The sequence below is a fragment of the Ptychodera flava genome, chromosome 11 (genome assembly GCF_041260155.1).
Source record: "Ptychodera flava strain L36383 chromosome 11, AS_Pfla_20210202, whole genome shotgun sequence".
Taxonomy (NCBI): domain Eukaryota; kingdom Metazoa; phylum Hemichordata; class Enteropneusta; family Ptychoderidae; genus Ptychodera; species Ptychodera flava.
The window spans coordinates 739,603-757,259 of record NC_091938.1 but is presented as its reverse complement, the minus strand read 5'-3'; the positions used below and the strand labels follow the sequence as shown (position 1 = coordinate 757,259).

The following is a 17,657-nucleotide window of genomic DNA, read 5'->3' as shown; positions in this document are numbered from 1 at the left end:
ACTTGAGATGTACAGATAGCTCCAACAGAATAAACAGAAAATATACAAGCAGATCAGTAGACGTGTGCAATTTTATTCATCCGTTATATATATATATATATATATATATATATATATATATATATATATATATATATATATATATATATATATTGAAATTTGGAATAGGGGATCACCCTGTTTTCAAAAGTTGGAATGGGGGTCAACTACTTTTTGACATCGGTAAAAAATAATCCACCCCCCGCGTTCGAAAAAATTGACCAGTCTCTAAAGAACCAATGAAGAGTTGTATGTATGTTCATGTTTGTCAATAAAGAACTGTTTGTTCCTTTATTTGTTTTTGATTTGTCGTTTTTTGTTTACAAGTGTAGTCAATAAATGATACTTTAAAAAGTTTCTAATACAATCCCACATATGAGATAAAGCATACCCCGCCGTTGTCATGAGGAGTACACACTCATGTGTGTCCACAACTCGCTCTGAATACTTACCCTATCTTATTAGGATTGGCCCATTTGATTGGGTGGGGGCTGGAGGAAAGAGGTTTTGCGACAATTTTTTTACCCATCCTGGCAGCAATTTTTTGTTCAGAGGTTGCTTCAAAGCAATTTTTTACAAGTAGAGTCAAAGTAATATTTTTTTTTTCAAAATACGAAATCATTCAATCACAATCTTGTAAAATCGAGCCGTTTTTAACATTTTATTATGTGGAGATATCCATGTCTCCACATATGCACACCACTGAACATATATACAATTTATGTTACTGTCTGATATAAAGCACATCTGGTAAAATATCCAGAAGGTGCTGACTGGTCTGTGCAAACCGCTACAAACCGCTGCCTTCTCTTGAGTTTTCCTTACGAAGGATTTATTTAAATACAATAATATATATTGTTTATTTTGATCCTATCAGGAAGTTTGCAAATCTTACCCTTCACATTTCCAGTCATTGTTTAAAGTACACCACCGAGGCAATGTCAACAAATGCGACTGAAGACTTGAGTTAAAGCAATTACACACCAAATGAATATTACAAATCATACATATTTACTGAGATATGAATGGTAGATGAATATTCTTTTCTTCATCATTAAATGTCTAATAAGATGGCATACAACGTGACATTGACATTCACCAGTTGTCGTGAAAACGTCCGAAATATCGAGTAGACACTTGCAGTAAGGTTACTCAAATTGTTGAAGCGCACGACATAATAAGAGAATCTGCAGCTGAAGGAAAATATTCCCAACAAATACATATTTGAGAGAATATGCCTAGACTAGACTCAATCAAACAATCAAATTTGTGTTTTTTGAAGACGCATGGCCAACATTTCTGGAATATTGAAAATCTAGTTGTTCGGAAAGCATGGCAACCACAGATCTACGTGGATGGTGAATAAGCTAACGCATTAGCAGACATAAATTATTGCATCCATCAGTATTATCAGTATTATTATTATGATTCTAGAAAAATCCGACCACTTGCTCTGAATGTTCAGTATTTTATGACTTAAGATATTGATGATGAAATTGAATATTTAAGTTCAAAATCACATGTACAGAGCCAACAATGTCAGGTTGTTTTGGAAACAATCACGATTTGATGCTTTATAGTTAGCCATGAGATTTCATCGACAAACAATCTAATGGTTTCCAAATTTCGGAAATTACATTTAAGATGTGTATCAATATAAGTACAGCTACAAAACATTTATAGAAACGATTAACAAAACCAAACAAAGTAATCTTGCCATCTGAATTGATGATAAAAGATAAAACGGTGAGTCATCTTACATCTTGTAATTAATCACAGAAAATTCATATCTCCGCCTGAAGATGTATACTCATGAACAATGTCAGTACCTTTAGAAGACACACACGTTTCTAGCACAAAAATGGAACTTTTCAGAGAAGAATGTTTTATCAAATACTCTGCTCGACACTTCTTGAAATCTTGAGTTTGTGTTCAGAAACGCAGTTGTGTAGGTGAATTTTGCATTGTAAGATCCCCATCTTTAACGAGCACAAACAATCTCTAAACACGTTTTCAATGACACTAAAAATACTTCAAAAATTTCATACATGTGTTATGGACACCGTCATTAGATCTTGAAAATGTGTCTCAGTAATATATATAATATTAATATATATATATATATATATATATATATATATATATATATATATATATATATATATATATAATATATATATATATATATATATATATATATATATATATATATATATATATATATATATATATATATATATATATATATATATATAATATTTCCTGCGCCTGTGTAGTTGTACTCGTGAAGAATTTTCAAAAATTTGGATTGAAAATCATATTGGTATACCAATAGACCCTGGAGCGAGCCTTCCCTAGGTCTATGGGTGAAATTCGCTTGTAACAGTTCTATTGACGATTTAAAGAAAAATGTATCTTTGTCGCTTCACGACTCATTATCGCAAATTCCAAACCAGATGTGAACGGCATGAACTTCCTTCGATAGAGAGTGAGCATTGGTGACAATAAATATCAGTTATCAAAGATTGGTAGAGCGTGAAGATCACTGACAGTATTTTACTTGTAATCAAAGCAAAACTCATTTCTATTCCACTCCTAAAATTTATCAAGCATCACATGGACCAAATGAGCTAAGGGGAATGTAACGAGATCGCAAACATAATTGCTGAAAATATGGACGACTGGTCATGAAGGCTTCGCGCATGCTCCACTGCACTTCTTATTGTTAATATATTGAGATCGTTATTACATCTACATCATACAGGCAAGTATTTTTCGAAAAAGAGGTGGAAAATTTTGTAATGATCATGGATTTTTAGTCTTTTTATGATTTTTTAATAAAATTAGAGGTCAACTTTTTCACAAAACGCTTGCAATTTTGGTTACGTTAATTCAAATTCATGCAAACATTCATAATTACGCAAATCATGAATTCATGACATTTTCGTCATTACCGTATGCAAATCTTACTTAGAATATTCTACTTAATAATATATTTGAATTTTTGGCCACGTGACAACTGTTTGAGATAAAATTGGTAAAATAAATTGGTATATCTTTCACTTGTAACTTTGCATGTGTAATGTCTACCCCGACTTCAATGGCGGGATTAAGAACAGATCAGTCATACGATAATTGATTTGAAATAATCAATTTCTCATGCGAGGTCTTGACCTATCCTTGAACTGGCGTTATTGAACATTTCTGTTCGTACCTTTAGAGATAAGGCCTAGAATTTAAAGCGGAAAAAACACCAAATATTGCTTCAATTTCACAGCTGGGTTTTGAGCGACATATAAGGGAAACCATAATCCGTGGAAGGAACACACTAGTTTGTAAATGTCTGCCGCGTAAATAATTTTAGTGAACCTGCCTTTTGAAAAATCAAGACTTTTTAAAACACATAGTAAGGTAAGGTTTTGTTGTCTTACTCTCAATTCATTTGAATCGAGCGTTGATCTTGTTTCAAACTCGAATTTTATGTGACGTTGCGAATTTTAGACCAGGTCATGGTAAGATTAGGATGTGACCTCCATTAGATTTTGTAATTCTCTCGAACCAATCATGTATATCTGATACATACGTCATATTTTCCGGTTTAAGGTAGCGGTAAAGGCTAGAGCGTCAGTTATAAACTTCAATAAAACTATTAAAACATGAAAGTAGTCAACATTCTCTGTGGAATAAAAAAAACTAGACATTTGGGGTCATAAGCATTGCAGAGTTATCGCCCATTGAAACTTCTGAAAAACTGACCAAATAAGAGGAAGCTGGGGAGTCCTTAGTGTATTAACTATGGTAGAGGTCCCCTAGCTTTTAAAAAAATGTTTGAAAAGGGAAAGTCATTTTTTACTGTTTTTTAGGAAAGTTTGACTAGGCAGTGCTTGCATTCAGAATGCGTGACTGCTATTATAAATGCATTGTTAGATTCTTTGAGTGTCAAAGAGGTGTCAAAAGTGAGATTAACCAAAAAGACTGCTCTTTAACTTCAAAAGAGGGGTGCAAATATGGCTTGTTTTCAACAATTTTGACAGAATAATAGTTTTCCTACATAATTTTATACCAATTAAATCCAACCTTTGAAATGAGATATGGACATGGAATTTTTACAGCCTATTAACAAGGTTACAGATAAGATTTGTACGGCGCAATTTTCCTGTATTTGAAGTACTTTTTGAAAAATCACATTTTGAAATTTGAAAGAATTTTTAATAATTTTTTGATATGTAAACCCATGTAAAATCATAAAAACAAATTTTATTTACAAATCCTGCCGTACAAATCTTACAATTAATAGTGTCAACATATTTATAACTAATTTGGTAATATTAATTTATTATCAAATTCAAAGATGTAAAAAAATATGAAAAATTAAATTTTAATATTGATTGGTGTCATATTTCAAAATCATGGCTACAAATATACAATTTTTATATTCTTTGGAGCAAGTATTAACTAAGGGAGTTATCCTGAAAATTTGAACTAAATATCTTGATTCTAACACTTGAAACTTGACATTAACTCTGAGAAAAGAATTGGTGCAAAAATAGCCTTTACCGCTACCTTAAACCACGTTGGGAACAGAAATGCGAGAAGAACAACAATGTTAGATACAAAAGTTTGACAACGTATACAAGCATGCAATTACGCAATAATTACGGAGCTACGTGAATGTAACAGGTGATGTTATAAACATGTCTATAAAATTAATCTTCTTTTGTTTGCTGGTGTGGATCCAGTCTGACTGATGGCGTCCTTTCTTCTCAGACGATAGCCCTTCAGTGAACTGTTCATAAATTCTGTTATTGTCAAACAGTACTTTGACCCGTCTATTCATACCGACTTAGGGTTAAGACTAATTTTCCCATGTTTTATTCAAAAGGGCATTGTATGTGACATTTAGGATAAAAGCATTTCATTACTTATTTTTTAATAAAAACACGGTTTCTCATTCTTTTCCCCGAAGCATTTTTTAAATACACTCTGTGCAATATGCAATTTTATTGTCTATAAATGAATTCTTATCCGCTGTCAATTTAGCTATAGTCTTCGCTAATTTTTATCCATGACGACAATAAATAACATTCGAAGTGTCCTCCAGTTTACGATGGTAGAATAATTACATTGCTGAAAAAATTATCAGCCATTTTAAAGTAATTAGTGTCTCTAATTAGGAAAGAGTGACGTATCTTCCACAAAATGATTCAATTGACCCCAATTGATCAGGTCAGAGAATTCGATATGCCGATATCTGAAGGGCGACTTCGTTTTTTGTCAGTGGTACGCATGAGTAACGTTACTGTGGCAGCCGCCCTCACAGGTCAAGTATGGTAGATCTCAGGGTACTTCAACAAACCTCACAGACATTGACGGGGAAGGCTTGTTGGCGGTAACGTGCACATTCGCTGCCATGGATGCAGTGTTTACCTTCCACAGAGGTAAGTAAATCGTGGCTGTTTACGTACTCTTCCAACTTTGACTTGTTTTATAGAAACAGTGGGAAGTAGTATACCGAATCGATGGCCAGGTTTTCATTATTATATAATACTATTATGTTGCGTTTTTTGATCGATCTAACTTGTCAACTTAATGCTCGGTAATACTATGGAGTCTTTCCTTTTCATAACACCTGCGCTAGATTAAGGAGGGAAGCCCTTTGTTGACGTTAACGAAAGTTTGAATACGCTATGGAATCGGTGTAAATACTCGTAGTTCAGAATGGTCAAACGAAGACATTCTTAGCACACTGATCGTTCAGTAATTTTTCTCTACGGAGCACGTATTAAAGCTCTTCCAATAGGTTCAGCAGACTGCGTTCAGTATACACTGGGCAAGTACAATTTTGATAGGTTACCTCAAAAGCAGTATTTCATTCGTATCTAAGACATGTTCACTCTCCCTTTTGTTTTGCAGTTTGGTAAATGTGATGTTTACAGTGGTATGATCAATCGTTTAATAATGACACAGCATTGAACCCAAGAACGTCATGATGACCTGACAATGTCTCCAATACAATAAGCTTACATGTCCCTTTTTAGTTCTGAAGCCCGTTAAGTCACGTGATAAACCACCGAAAGCGGTGTCAGGCAGACCCGTCTTTGTTCAGTGCACATTATCGCTGGGTACTGTTTGTAAGCCAACAAGCATATAGACAGTACACAGAACAACGTCAGTTGACTCGGCAAAGCATTGTTTTCGCGGTGTTTACCTGGAAATAAAACGTACTCCGTTGGTTCTATCATGGGTCAGTGAACGTCATATCTAACCTCTCGGAAGCTCGCTGCGGCAAGACTTACACGCTTCTTAAAGACATCATTTTACGTCAAGGACGAAAATATGACTTCAAAATCCCTGTTTAACATCGTAAACGAAGTGTTGTCATCGAAATATGACATCGTCAAGCCACTTGGCCGTGGAGCGTTCGGTACTGTATACTTGGTAAAAGACGACGATGGTAACAAACTGGCAATGAAGCGAATACCTTGGCAAGGTAAAGCAAACTATGTCAGTGCTATTCGGGAATCTAGAGCGTTTGCCATTACGCGTAACCATGCACATGTAGTTGAATTAATAGACGGTTACGCTGATGAAAATTACGCTTATTATGTCATGGAATACTGCGATGGTGGAGATCTGAATAACTATCTTCTAAAACGTCCTTACGATCTGGAGCTTAATCTAAGATGCATGAGTCAAATGGCGGATGCAGTTTCGTTTCTTCACCATAGCAACGTCACACATCGAGACCTGAAACCGGCAAATATTCTCGTTAAAATTCGGCCAGATTCCATGGATATTGTGAAAGTTACCGGATTTGCAGTTGCTACCACTCTGGATAAAAGACTCCTGACAGATTCCAAGGAAGAGTCTGGCGAATATACGGCTTATTACCAGTCTGTGGAAGGCACCGAGGCTTTCGTTGCCCCTGAAGTGTACAAAAAACAATATTCCTTTAAAATGGATATATTTGCTCTGGGTGTTATCTTTCTGGCGATGTTGGAAAGAGAAGTTTATACCTATAGCGACAGCAATAAAAACTTAATGGCATTTTACAATTATGAGGACGCCGACAATGGTAAAACTTCTTACATTGGCAAGATTCTGGCAGAAAACTCAAACGCTGTGCGACAACTGGACGATGAAGTCACTGCTGGACAAGGTCTGAGGCAGTTGATTAATATTATGATTGCACGAGATCCGGAGAAAAGACCTACGGGTGATGAAATCTTTGCAACCCTTCGAGAAGTATCAAACGGTAAGAAATCGCTATCAATGCTGTGATTCTTCACTGCATGGACTCCTATAGTAACATTGCCGTTGCCACGGTGTCACAATACCCTACACGGAAAGCACACCTTTTCCGCGGCAGCTCTTCTGTTGCCAAAAGTTTACCAATTGAACTCAATAAGTTGAATACTGGCCAATGATACATTAAGAAGCACTATCACATTTACTCCAAATTATTAACAGTCCACTCTTGTTGCTGTCTGCTCAGCGCCGTAGAAACATTACCTCGTAATTGATTTTAGCACACTGTAAATTCTTTGATCGATTGATTGATTGATTGACATGTGGTAATCAATAGTGCCTCAGTCCCTCTACCTATTCATTGAGTTTAACCAGTTCTGTTGCGAACTGTTTTTCTGTTTCCTAAAGCTAAATTGAATGAGAAGCACTAACGAAAACGAAGACAAAAGAACACATCGAAGTGAATACACGTATCTATTTTTGTAATATCGCCAATGGGGATTCAGGAGAAAGGATTAGAAAACTTGACCGTGATTTGTTAATGCTTGTGGACGGAATGCGATTCAGTGGGTATTTAGTTCCACAAAGAGGGCCCCGAGCCTGTATCTTTAAAGCAACTCGTCCTCTGATCAGAGTGTTTTCTCCTCTTCTGAGGCATTCCTCATATCGTCCTGAACCAGTGAAAGTATTCTGGGCCTAACCGATAATTAGGGACATTATCGATGTAATTATCTAATGCACAACAAATGTCGCAATTGAAATGATAATTGGCGTCTCAATTAACCCAAAGCTTAATTACTTGGTTTCTCTTGCTTGCAAACCAGTCATTTCATTTTTATTTCGTATTCATGAGATTGGCAATTATTTTGTTGGGGCTTTCCTACATAAGCTTAATGCCATATGAAAAGTATACAACTTTTGCATGAAAACATCTTATTCTTAAAATTTATGTTATGAAAACAAAACATTCATCTTCTATGAAAGCCGTGCATGATGCTAGACGACAATGTTTACAACACGGACACAGCGAAACATCGGTGCAGCATTTCCCTGTGTTATTTTGATAAGCGTGCATTCATGTATGCATGGAAACGCCAAGATTCTATTCCTTCCAGACGGCAAACTGTTACTGGTGATGCTCCTGACGATCCTGGATCAGTGGTGTCAGTTGAGATAACGTGTCCAAGGTTGATTTCACTGATAGATAAGTAATCACTCAGGTGATTAGAACCAGCTAATAGCCATTGCAGTTGTCATGGTAACACTATCCCAACGCACTCGATCAACGTTTTCCGCGGAAGAAATACATTGCAACCAAAGTGAATTAATAATTAAAACAAGTATTTAATAATATACGGTTGTGATGGGGCACCAGGGAAAAGAAGTCACGTTTTTACCCAGATATTCTACAGTGTTGATAGTTTAGCGTCTTTTATTCTTTATATTTTGCGTTAAATGCCCGGCGTGATAATTGACACCACAAATGGCCCACGTTGCTGCCTGTCACGCGTAGCTAGCTCTTTGATTGTACTCGACACGTACTGTAAGGGTTTCAAGGGAAAAGAGATTAGGAGTGTTGCCTGCATTGATGTTTCGTTTCACATCGACATTGGTTGCTAGATGATAGAAATCAACATTTTTAGTTGTAAGAATAACATACTTCGTTACCCTGCTGAACTCGACCAGTGTTCAACTTGGTACGAAAGCTGGGTGACTATTCACTTCAGATGAAGTGGTATGACGTTTGTCGTGTCTCAACAACTCTAACTCCTTGTCATGTATGGTTGATTTTCACAAGCACATTTCGCTGTTGGTTCGGTATTGAAATTGTAACTCTATCCCATAATATGGTAACTCTATCCCATAATATGAGAACTCGAACCCGAAGGCTCAATATTAGTACACACAGAGTTGACGTCAGTGTCTGTGATCAAAAAAATAAATGCCATGTCAAAGATTGTTTTCTTCATTCTAGTGGTCACACAGAGATATAGACATAACACGATTATTCACGAGAGCGATTGAACTTTGCTGTGTTATCCGGGCACTTCGGTAAATTTGGAATCCAAGGTTGCAAGTTTAGGATAAGTGAGTTTCCGAATATGAATCTCCGAACGCATACATTTATTTGGAATGTCCGCCGAGTTCAGATCATATTTGAGAAGGAGGATCCCGATGGGAGTTCGAAGAAAGAGTTAAGCTCCATTCATCCAAATCCGATCATAGATCATACAGAAATACACCTTTAGTAACCAAGGCAACATGAAATATTCATATTCGCTGTCGCGTATAATGTTTCATAAATGGCATGGGAGTTTGCTTTGCTGATTCATTCGTTGATAAAAGTTATGACTATCGATTCTTTCCGTGCTTCGCTTTGCTTTTTGAAATAAATAGATAGAGACGGTAAAGTTCCCTACGGAGAAGAATCGATGTCTCAAAATTACAATTTCCTTTGTGTGGCTGCTGAAAGTTGTTTTGAACGAACTGGGCACACAATATGAAAAAAAAAACCGCAAATCGAATTCCTTTTTCAATCGTGACTTCGAGGAAATTGCAAAGTATTGTCATATTTGATGAAGAAATTCCCCTTCACAAACAGTCATGGTATTTCTTTCACTCTTTACATGGTTGGGGAAATGTTATGATAAGTGAAGCAACGCAGAGGGTAATTATTTTTTCATGGATAATTACACTAATTACAGAATCCAAGATTTGAGCGTCGTTAATACCCTTATTTCCATGTTTTTCTTTTCTAGCTCATTTCTCTCTTTTCATGAAAATCTCTCACAAGGGCAGAAATCGTTTGACTCTGGCATTACTGAGTCATGCTTGAATTACCAATGTTCAGATTTTGAGTGTACGGTGAAGGTATGACGTACGTTAATAACTCTGTTCATCAACTAAACGATGTCGACTGACAGAATTCGAAGACCAAGAATAATGCGCCTGGACTTCAAGAAACTTGTAGAAATATAGACAAAGATAATTCTATGGTCCTAGTTTGTGTCCTCTGAATCAATTTTCAGCTGATGAATATAATCAATGACAGTAACTATCACTTGGTCATCTATTACGGTCGTGTATGATATGATGACACCAATCCGACAATATACCCACCAACCTCGGTCCTTTATTATGGCCGACATAATATACCCACCAACTTTTATGTTCTTCTGATATGTGGCATTGTTGTCCAGATTTGTCTCCGGGCAAACTTATTATTGTTTTTTGTCATACGTTGGGTTTATATTCTGCATAGTAAGTGGGCGTATATTCAAAGATCCCACCCTAGCATTGCTTTTTTTTTGTAAACTATGGTGTTATTCTGCTTCTTGTTCGTTGTGATCCAGGCCGGTAGCTTTATTCTGTCTCGTAATCTTCTTAAGTCTACGTTTCAGGACTGTGGTTTCAGCCTTTGACTGTGCATCTTCTCCGTATCCTCGTTCCCAATCATTACTTGGGATATCTCTTCTGTCAGTGTACTCAGGGAATGTTGTTTTCTGCATGGTGTGTCAGAGGTGGTTGTTTTCTAGTGAGACAAAGTTGTTCCTTGCTGTGTCATGGATTGCTGTTCTCTGCATGATGTGTCATAGGTCAAGTTGTTTTCTAGTGTGACAGGGTGTTGTTCTCGGGTATGTCTGGGATGTCTTTCTAGTATGTCACGAATTGTGTTCTCGATATTTTACAGACGTTGTCCTCTGGTGCGTTACGGATTGTTGTCTCTTCTAATGATTGTTTTCCACGTCGCTTTCCGAAGATATGACTTGAAGTGTTTTCTCAATAATATCGGCTTAGTCTACCATTCCGTCGTCGCATAACATTTTTATGTAAAAGCGACACAGTAATCACACAGTACACTTACATAAGATTATTTGATGCAAATGAGGTTTTGAACTTTCAAAATGTATTTTCATTGCTAATGAATCCTAAATCTCCAACCATTCAGTGGAGATTCGATGATTAAAATAGGTTTTGTCAAATCGAATGCTGCCGCGCAACTAGAGTGACATATCCTTCAAGTTGGAATTTAACAAAATATGAAACTAATGCGACATCCATAATGTGGGTATTCAGTGCTTTTTATTGTTCTGAATGCCGTGTTCGTATGTAGTCTGACTCCACATACAGCTGTGTATAAAGCGTGATCCATGAACGCTCGGTAAATGCCATTAGCTCCAGCGTTGTCTGGGCTACAGCCTACTTTGAGTTTAGTGCATTTTGGTATTTTTTGTAGACCCATTTAGAGACGGATTTGGTAGAGCTTTAGAAAGGCTTACGCATGCCTGATACTGAGCAATTGAACGTTTATGAGTCAGCCATAATTGATGACCGTGTCATTACAGTGCATTCAGAACTACTTATGAAATTATTCTGCAAATTGAAAGCAACCGCCTGCGTCACAAAATGTCATTGTATGCATAGACCAGGGCCTCAAATATTCTCTTCCTTTTCTCTTTGAACTTCATGTGTTTGTGGATATTGTCAGAAAAGAAACGGAATTTAGATACCCACATATTTTATAACGCCGGCACATTATTTTGCGACAATCTTTTATTACATGATTCTCCCAAAGATAATGGAAATTATTTCATCGTGATTGTCACACACCTAACATTATAGAAGACATAGTATAGTCTGCTAAGATAGTATAGCTTGCCTTATGGTTCACGAAGTCGATACCGATAACAACGTTCCTGAACTCTTCCCAGTTAATTCATCTGGTCATTCAAACAATTGTTGCCAGAGTTTCGAGTAGTCAACTAAATGGGAGCAAATATTACTGCTAATGATTAATTTATGCAGTTGCCGTCTCTACTAAAGATCATTGAGCGAGAATTAATCACAAAGAATGATACATTCCATGGTGTGCAATATTTTAAGATGAGCGGACATACAGTGAGACACTGTATCTGCTCACATTCATACATCTCAATTCAATAACGAAATGTTCTTAACCAACACAACATCAAATCAAGATAAGAAAACCAAAACAGGATCACATTATAAATTGGATTAATAATCCGTGAAAAAATAAACAAATTCCGTTGTGGATGAAGCAGTTCGTACTTGTAAACCATTCAACAGTAACATTTTGATGCTTTGCGAACTCGCTAGGAAGAACTGTAGAAAGATATCTCCACACATATTTTGCAGTTTTACTCCCAAGCGATATCAAATTAAACAGACTAACGTCTGTTATCCATTTCGAACCTTGGTCAGTGGATGTTCGTTGTAATATTTGGCATACTTTATGAAGTCACTTGGCAATTTAGTTTCGTTCACTTTTGACAAGACAACTTTCTTTGCGTTTGCAGGTCCACAGATCATTGTGAAAACTGGATGCTGTTATTGTCGTCGATGTAGCAGAGACAGCCGAGGTTTTTGTTTCAATCTGTGGTGTTGCTGCTGCATATTGTTTGGCTGTTCGTGACGTCACTCAGCCTGCTTGGAGATGAAACATAGATGATATTGGCAGATTCCCGCGTTACATCGACGTGATGTGACATTGCGCAGAAAGGGTAAACGCCGATAAGGCTTTCTTGCGATATTTCATGAACAAGATCATCTCAAACGACCTTCACGGTTTAAAAACACAGCTCACCAAAACAATGTTGATTGTTGCTCAGGTCGGAATTATTAAGGAATTGAACCAATAGTTTTCATGAATTCCTAGTTTATCTCCCAATTTTCTGATCTGAACAATTTTATTACGGCGATCATTTCAAATGAAATTACATGAATCAATCTAAGGAATTCTTCGAATTATGGACATGCATAATGCGTCACACTTGACTTTGTAAAGACACCGGGCTATTCCTCAACTTTCAATATTTTGATATGTTCACTAATTTTTGCAACAGTGTTTTCTAACATGTAGTTCGCCATTGATGGAATTTATTGATCTGACGGAAAATGTTGACTCCAGAAATTTTCTGACATCAAAATCGTTGGAGTCCCATGAGATTATACAAGGTTTGCCGGTGTTGAAATATAACCAATGAAATGACAAGTAACTGTAATATAAGACTGGTTACGTCGTGGCTGGATGGTTAGGCGCAATTACTGTCGTACAAATAGGTTATCTTTATTGGCCACTGTTGTTTGTAACTAGGTAACCATGATGACGATTAATCGATTTTCTTTTTTTAATCAGTCTTTGCATACGTCATGATTTATACAGATAAGGTTTGATTGTTTGTGCTTTGATTTTATCAATTTGAATGTCTTCTTACCGACAATCTAAGCTCTGTTTTTTCTCGAAGATCTTTTCGTGTCAGTTTCTGTTTGGCGCGAACCCTATATTTTATAAACAGCGTAACCGATTCTTTGCATCAAAATCTGACTGGATTTCATTAAGGAACCCCAAAGACGCATATCCTCGCACATATTATCAAGAGACCTTGTTTTCTAATTATTCCTAAGTAAACTCTGATTCAGAGATTCACAAATTCTACAGACTTTGACTCGAGTCTGTCAACCAGTTACAAAAAGGTATTTGCAATAAATTTTTAAAGCTAAAATTGCGCATAACGTTTTGAACTCAAAGACGTTTACTTTTGCAAAACCGATATAAACACACGCCAGCTATTCATCTTTCTGTATTGTACTGTATTGAAATAAAACATCAAAATATTCGAGAAACCGGCACAAATTTTCACCGACACTGGAGTATCTATTGACATTGTCACAGCTATATATTGTATATATACTGATCTCAGTATCGTGTTGCGAGCGATAACGATCCTGTCTCGCTCTCACATCAACGACACGAGCCACAATGCAAAACCAAATGCTTCTTGAAATGTCGACTTGTGTAAGATAAAGTATATTCGTCGATGTAAAGGCAAAGAAATGTACATATGTGTATTTAACACAGCCAAGGATGAATGTTTCTCATACAAATGATGACTTTGTAAAGCTAAGTAACGATGGTTTTTGTTTGACTAAGTATAAGCCATTATTAGTGAGAAACCTTACTGTGAATACAAATTATCCGTACTATCCAGCAAACTCTAAATAACCTGTCAGGGAGACATTCAATTCTGTACCTGTAATAACGAAACAATAACACGGCATACAAATTAAATTCACGTGAATACCTTCACTCATCTGCAAAAATTGACTCAGGTGAAGTGACTGGCTTAAACGTCTGTAGGGCACCCTTGGAACTCAGAATGAAAAAAAATATTTCCAAAACTCAAAACTGATGCAGATTCCGATTACAGTGTATTTTTTATTTACATTTTTACATTAGATAAGCTCTATTTCAACTGAAAATTATTAAGCAAAAACGAATTTTTACATTTGTTGTTTTTATCTTCTCACATTGCTGGTTTTATACACATAATATCTTGTTGTATACGACTTTGTAAGTGGTCTGAATATCCATTTGTCTTTCTTAAGTGTCGTTTGCAAAAACTCAATTTACTCCACTTCGTGTTTAGTAATTTATCAAAATATCTAATTTGCATGATTAATCAGAAATGTATTCATGGTGTACATAAATGTGGAAATTTTCAAATAACTCTTTTTGATCCTTACTTAAACAGTTATATCATTTGTGTTTTATAGATGTTAGTCATGTCTTTTTGGTTTGTTGTTCATTCCTCTTACAAGTCTAACAATATCTTTACGCTATGCATTATCTTTCTATGCATTATATCACAGAACGAAAGTACCACACATTTATAATACATACATACTTAGTATACTCACATTGCATTCATATCAATGTATAACCACATAAACTTGTGTTCAGTTTATACGTACATACATACATACATACATACATACATACATACATACATACATACATACATACATACATACATACATACATACATACATACATACATACATACATAATGAAAATATTACAAAGTTTATCAACATTATGACTAAATAAAATCTCTTGAAGACTTCGTATGACCTCTATATCGTCGTGTATGTTGAAAACTTCGAAGTGAGTCGCATTTGCCTCTAGCGTTTGTGTATGTATGCATGTCTGTGTGTGCCTGTGTGTCTATGTGTGTGATTTCTACAGAGTGCATGTTAATGTTTGAAAAAACTAAAATAGCTACACGTACAGATAACGGGAGACCGCATTATGTCAGCAATATTGCCATACGGTATGATTGAACTTCAACTTGAAACATCGATCCCCATTTCATCAAGTTGTGTGGGTGTAAAGCAGAGTCAGAGAAGAGAAAGAAGCTCGGATGGATGGAGAGATAACCAAACTTAAGCCAGAAAACAACAACTTTCACCGTTTTGAATATCAAGAATATATCAAGAATATTCAACGCATTTCACGGCTTTTACACCGTCTTTCTCATCCCTTCCTTTCGAAAAATCTAACTCGGATGGTTTTCCGAAATTCTTTTGACAGAATTAGTTGTTTTCAGTGGCTAAAGTCTGATAATATCACAAAGAGAGACCACATCCGGGTATTTTCATTGTACCATGCGTTTAAGTACACTTACGGCATCAAGCATCCACCGAGATGAATAACGACTGCCCTGCGGGTGACATCTTTTTACCCAGTTATAGCTCATTGAACGTATTCATTGTGAACTATTCTGTATCTACTAATACATCGTGATAATACTATTTACTCCGGAGGCAGTCTTTCCTCTACACATTGTCAATATTGCATAACTGTTTCCAATTTCATTGTAGTGTATCTGTAAATAACCTTGTGTATGGCGTCGAGAGAATACACTCAATGGATAAACCTTTACTTGACTGTATTCACAACGCTTTGTGGTGCCATGCCAACCGGCTGACATATAAACAAAACATTTCACCCCTTGAATTCAGTACATTCCGTGGTTTCTTTACAAAAGCTGTTTGACCACAACTATCAAAACACGCACGGCGCTGACATTGTGTTCGTATTTGCTAACTGTGTAGATGCAACGGCACTATAGTTGCAGAGAAACATTCATAGTCTAACATTGAGATGAACAGTATACAGAACACGGAAAGTTGCCTTGCGCGACAGTTTTATATCGAGACTGACTCACGAAATTCTATTATTGCTCATTTGTATCTCTCGCTATGTGGAGGTTGCTTTTAAACGGATCAGTACTTTGGGATAAAAAATCGTAACGTAACATGGCACAATTCATATGCGAACACAGTCGGCCTTAATTGAGCTTTTATCAGGATCTGAAAACTTAACGTGATCGGAATAAATTAAAGGTAATGCGAATGCCAATTAAACTTCCACTAGGTACAAGCATATCGCATGGCGGCTCGTCTACCTTATGTGATTAATGTTGATATCCCATAGTGATATCTGCCATGACAAAAATTAAAGTCGGTATGGATAAAGATTTGAACTAAGATAAGAGAAAAAGAAGCCTTTGAGGTCCCGTAATAGATTGATGTTAGCTGTGTGTGTGTGTGTGTGAGAGAGAGAGAGAGAGAGAGAGAGAGAGAGAGAGAGAGAGAGAGAGAGAGAGAGAGAGAGAGAGAGAGAGGAGTATGTACCATGCATAGGGTAAGGGACTGGTCAGTTTCTTCAGCCTGGGGGGGCCGGTGGATTCATGGGGGGGGGGGTCACCCTGTTTTTGACTTTGGTGATAGGGGGGGTCATCATGTTTTTGAAATGCCCAATAGGGGGGGTCAGTGTGTTTTTGAATTTTGACACAGGCTCATCATTGCCTAAAATGCTAGTGTCAGCCACAAATTTCATCATTCAGGTGTATTTTTTGGCGCGCCCTTCGGGCGCGTAACTTTAATAATCAGTCATTTTTCAGCACGCCCAACTTTAACATATCAAGCATACATACATCAGAGATATCTGTATGTTCAATATTTTTCAGCGTGCTCTTCGAGCGCATTACTTTAGTATATCAGACATTATTCAGCATGCCCTTCAGGTGCATGACTTTAATATACAAGGCATATATATCAGAGATATCAGGGTGTTTCATATTTTTCGGCGCGCCCTTCGGGCGCCATACTTTAATAAATCAGAGATATCTTGATGTTTGCTAAGTGAAATTGTACCATTATGAATTCTGCATTTCATATGAAAAGGATGACAAATTCCTGATACTTTTCTGTTCTCTCTATGAGAATTCAGTATGAGAAAGCAACATGCACAAATATTTCACAATATATATTTGATACAGTGACTTATTTTAGAGATAGAAAAATGACAAGATATCTTTCCTTCTCATTGATGCAATTATTTTCCTTTGCTTCACAGGTTTTCTGTAGAAAGATGCTTTTTTATGAACAAAATAACAGTTAAAAAAGGCAGTTTTTGTCATTATTAGCTGTGCTTTTATGGTTTCAATGTTACAAGAAAAGGTCCTCTCAGACACTGTACACATCAGATTTGGCTAAAAAAGCTC

The 17,657-nt window shown here is 36.4% G+C and overlaps 1 protein-coding gene across 1 annotated transcript; it reads left to right on the top strand.

The window, feature by feature from the left end:
- Positions 1–5,348: 5,348 nt before the first annotated feature.
- On the top strand, positions 5,349–15,212 carry LOC139143209 (serine/threonine-protein kinase pdik1l-B-like). The gene is made up of 3 exons (XM_070713358.1): positions 5,349–5,477; positions 5,953–7,294; positions 12,606–15,212. Exons 2-3 carry the CDS (start codon positions 6,376–6,378, stop codon positions 12,719–12,721), a joined length of 1,035 nt encoding a protein of 344 aa, XP_070569459.1. The 5' UTR covers positions 5,349–5,477; positions 5,953–6,375; the 3' UTR covers positions 12,722–15,212.
- Positions 15,213–17,657: the final 2,445 nt, after the last annotated feature.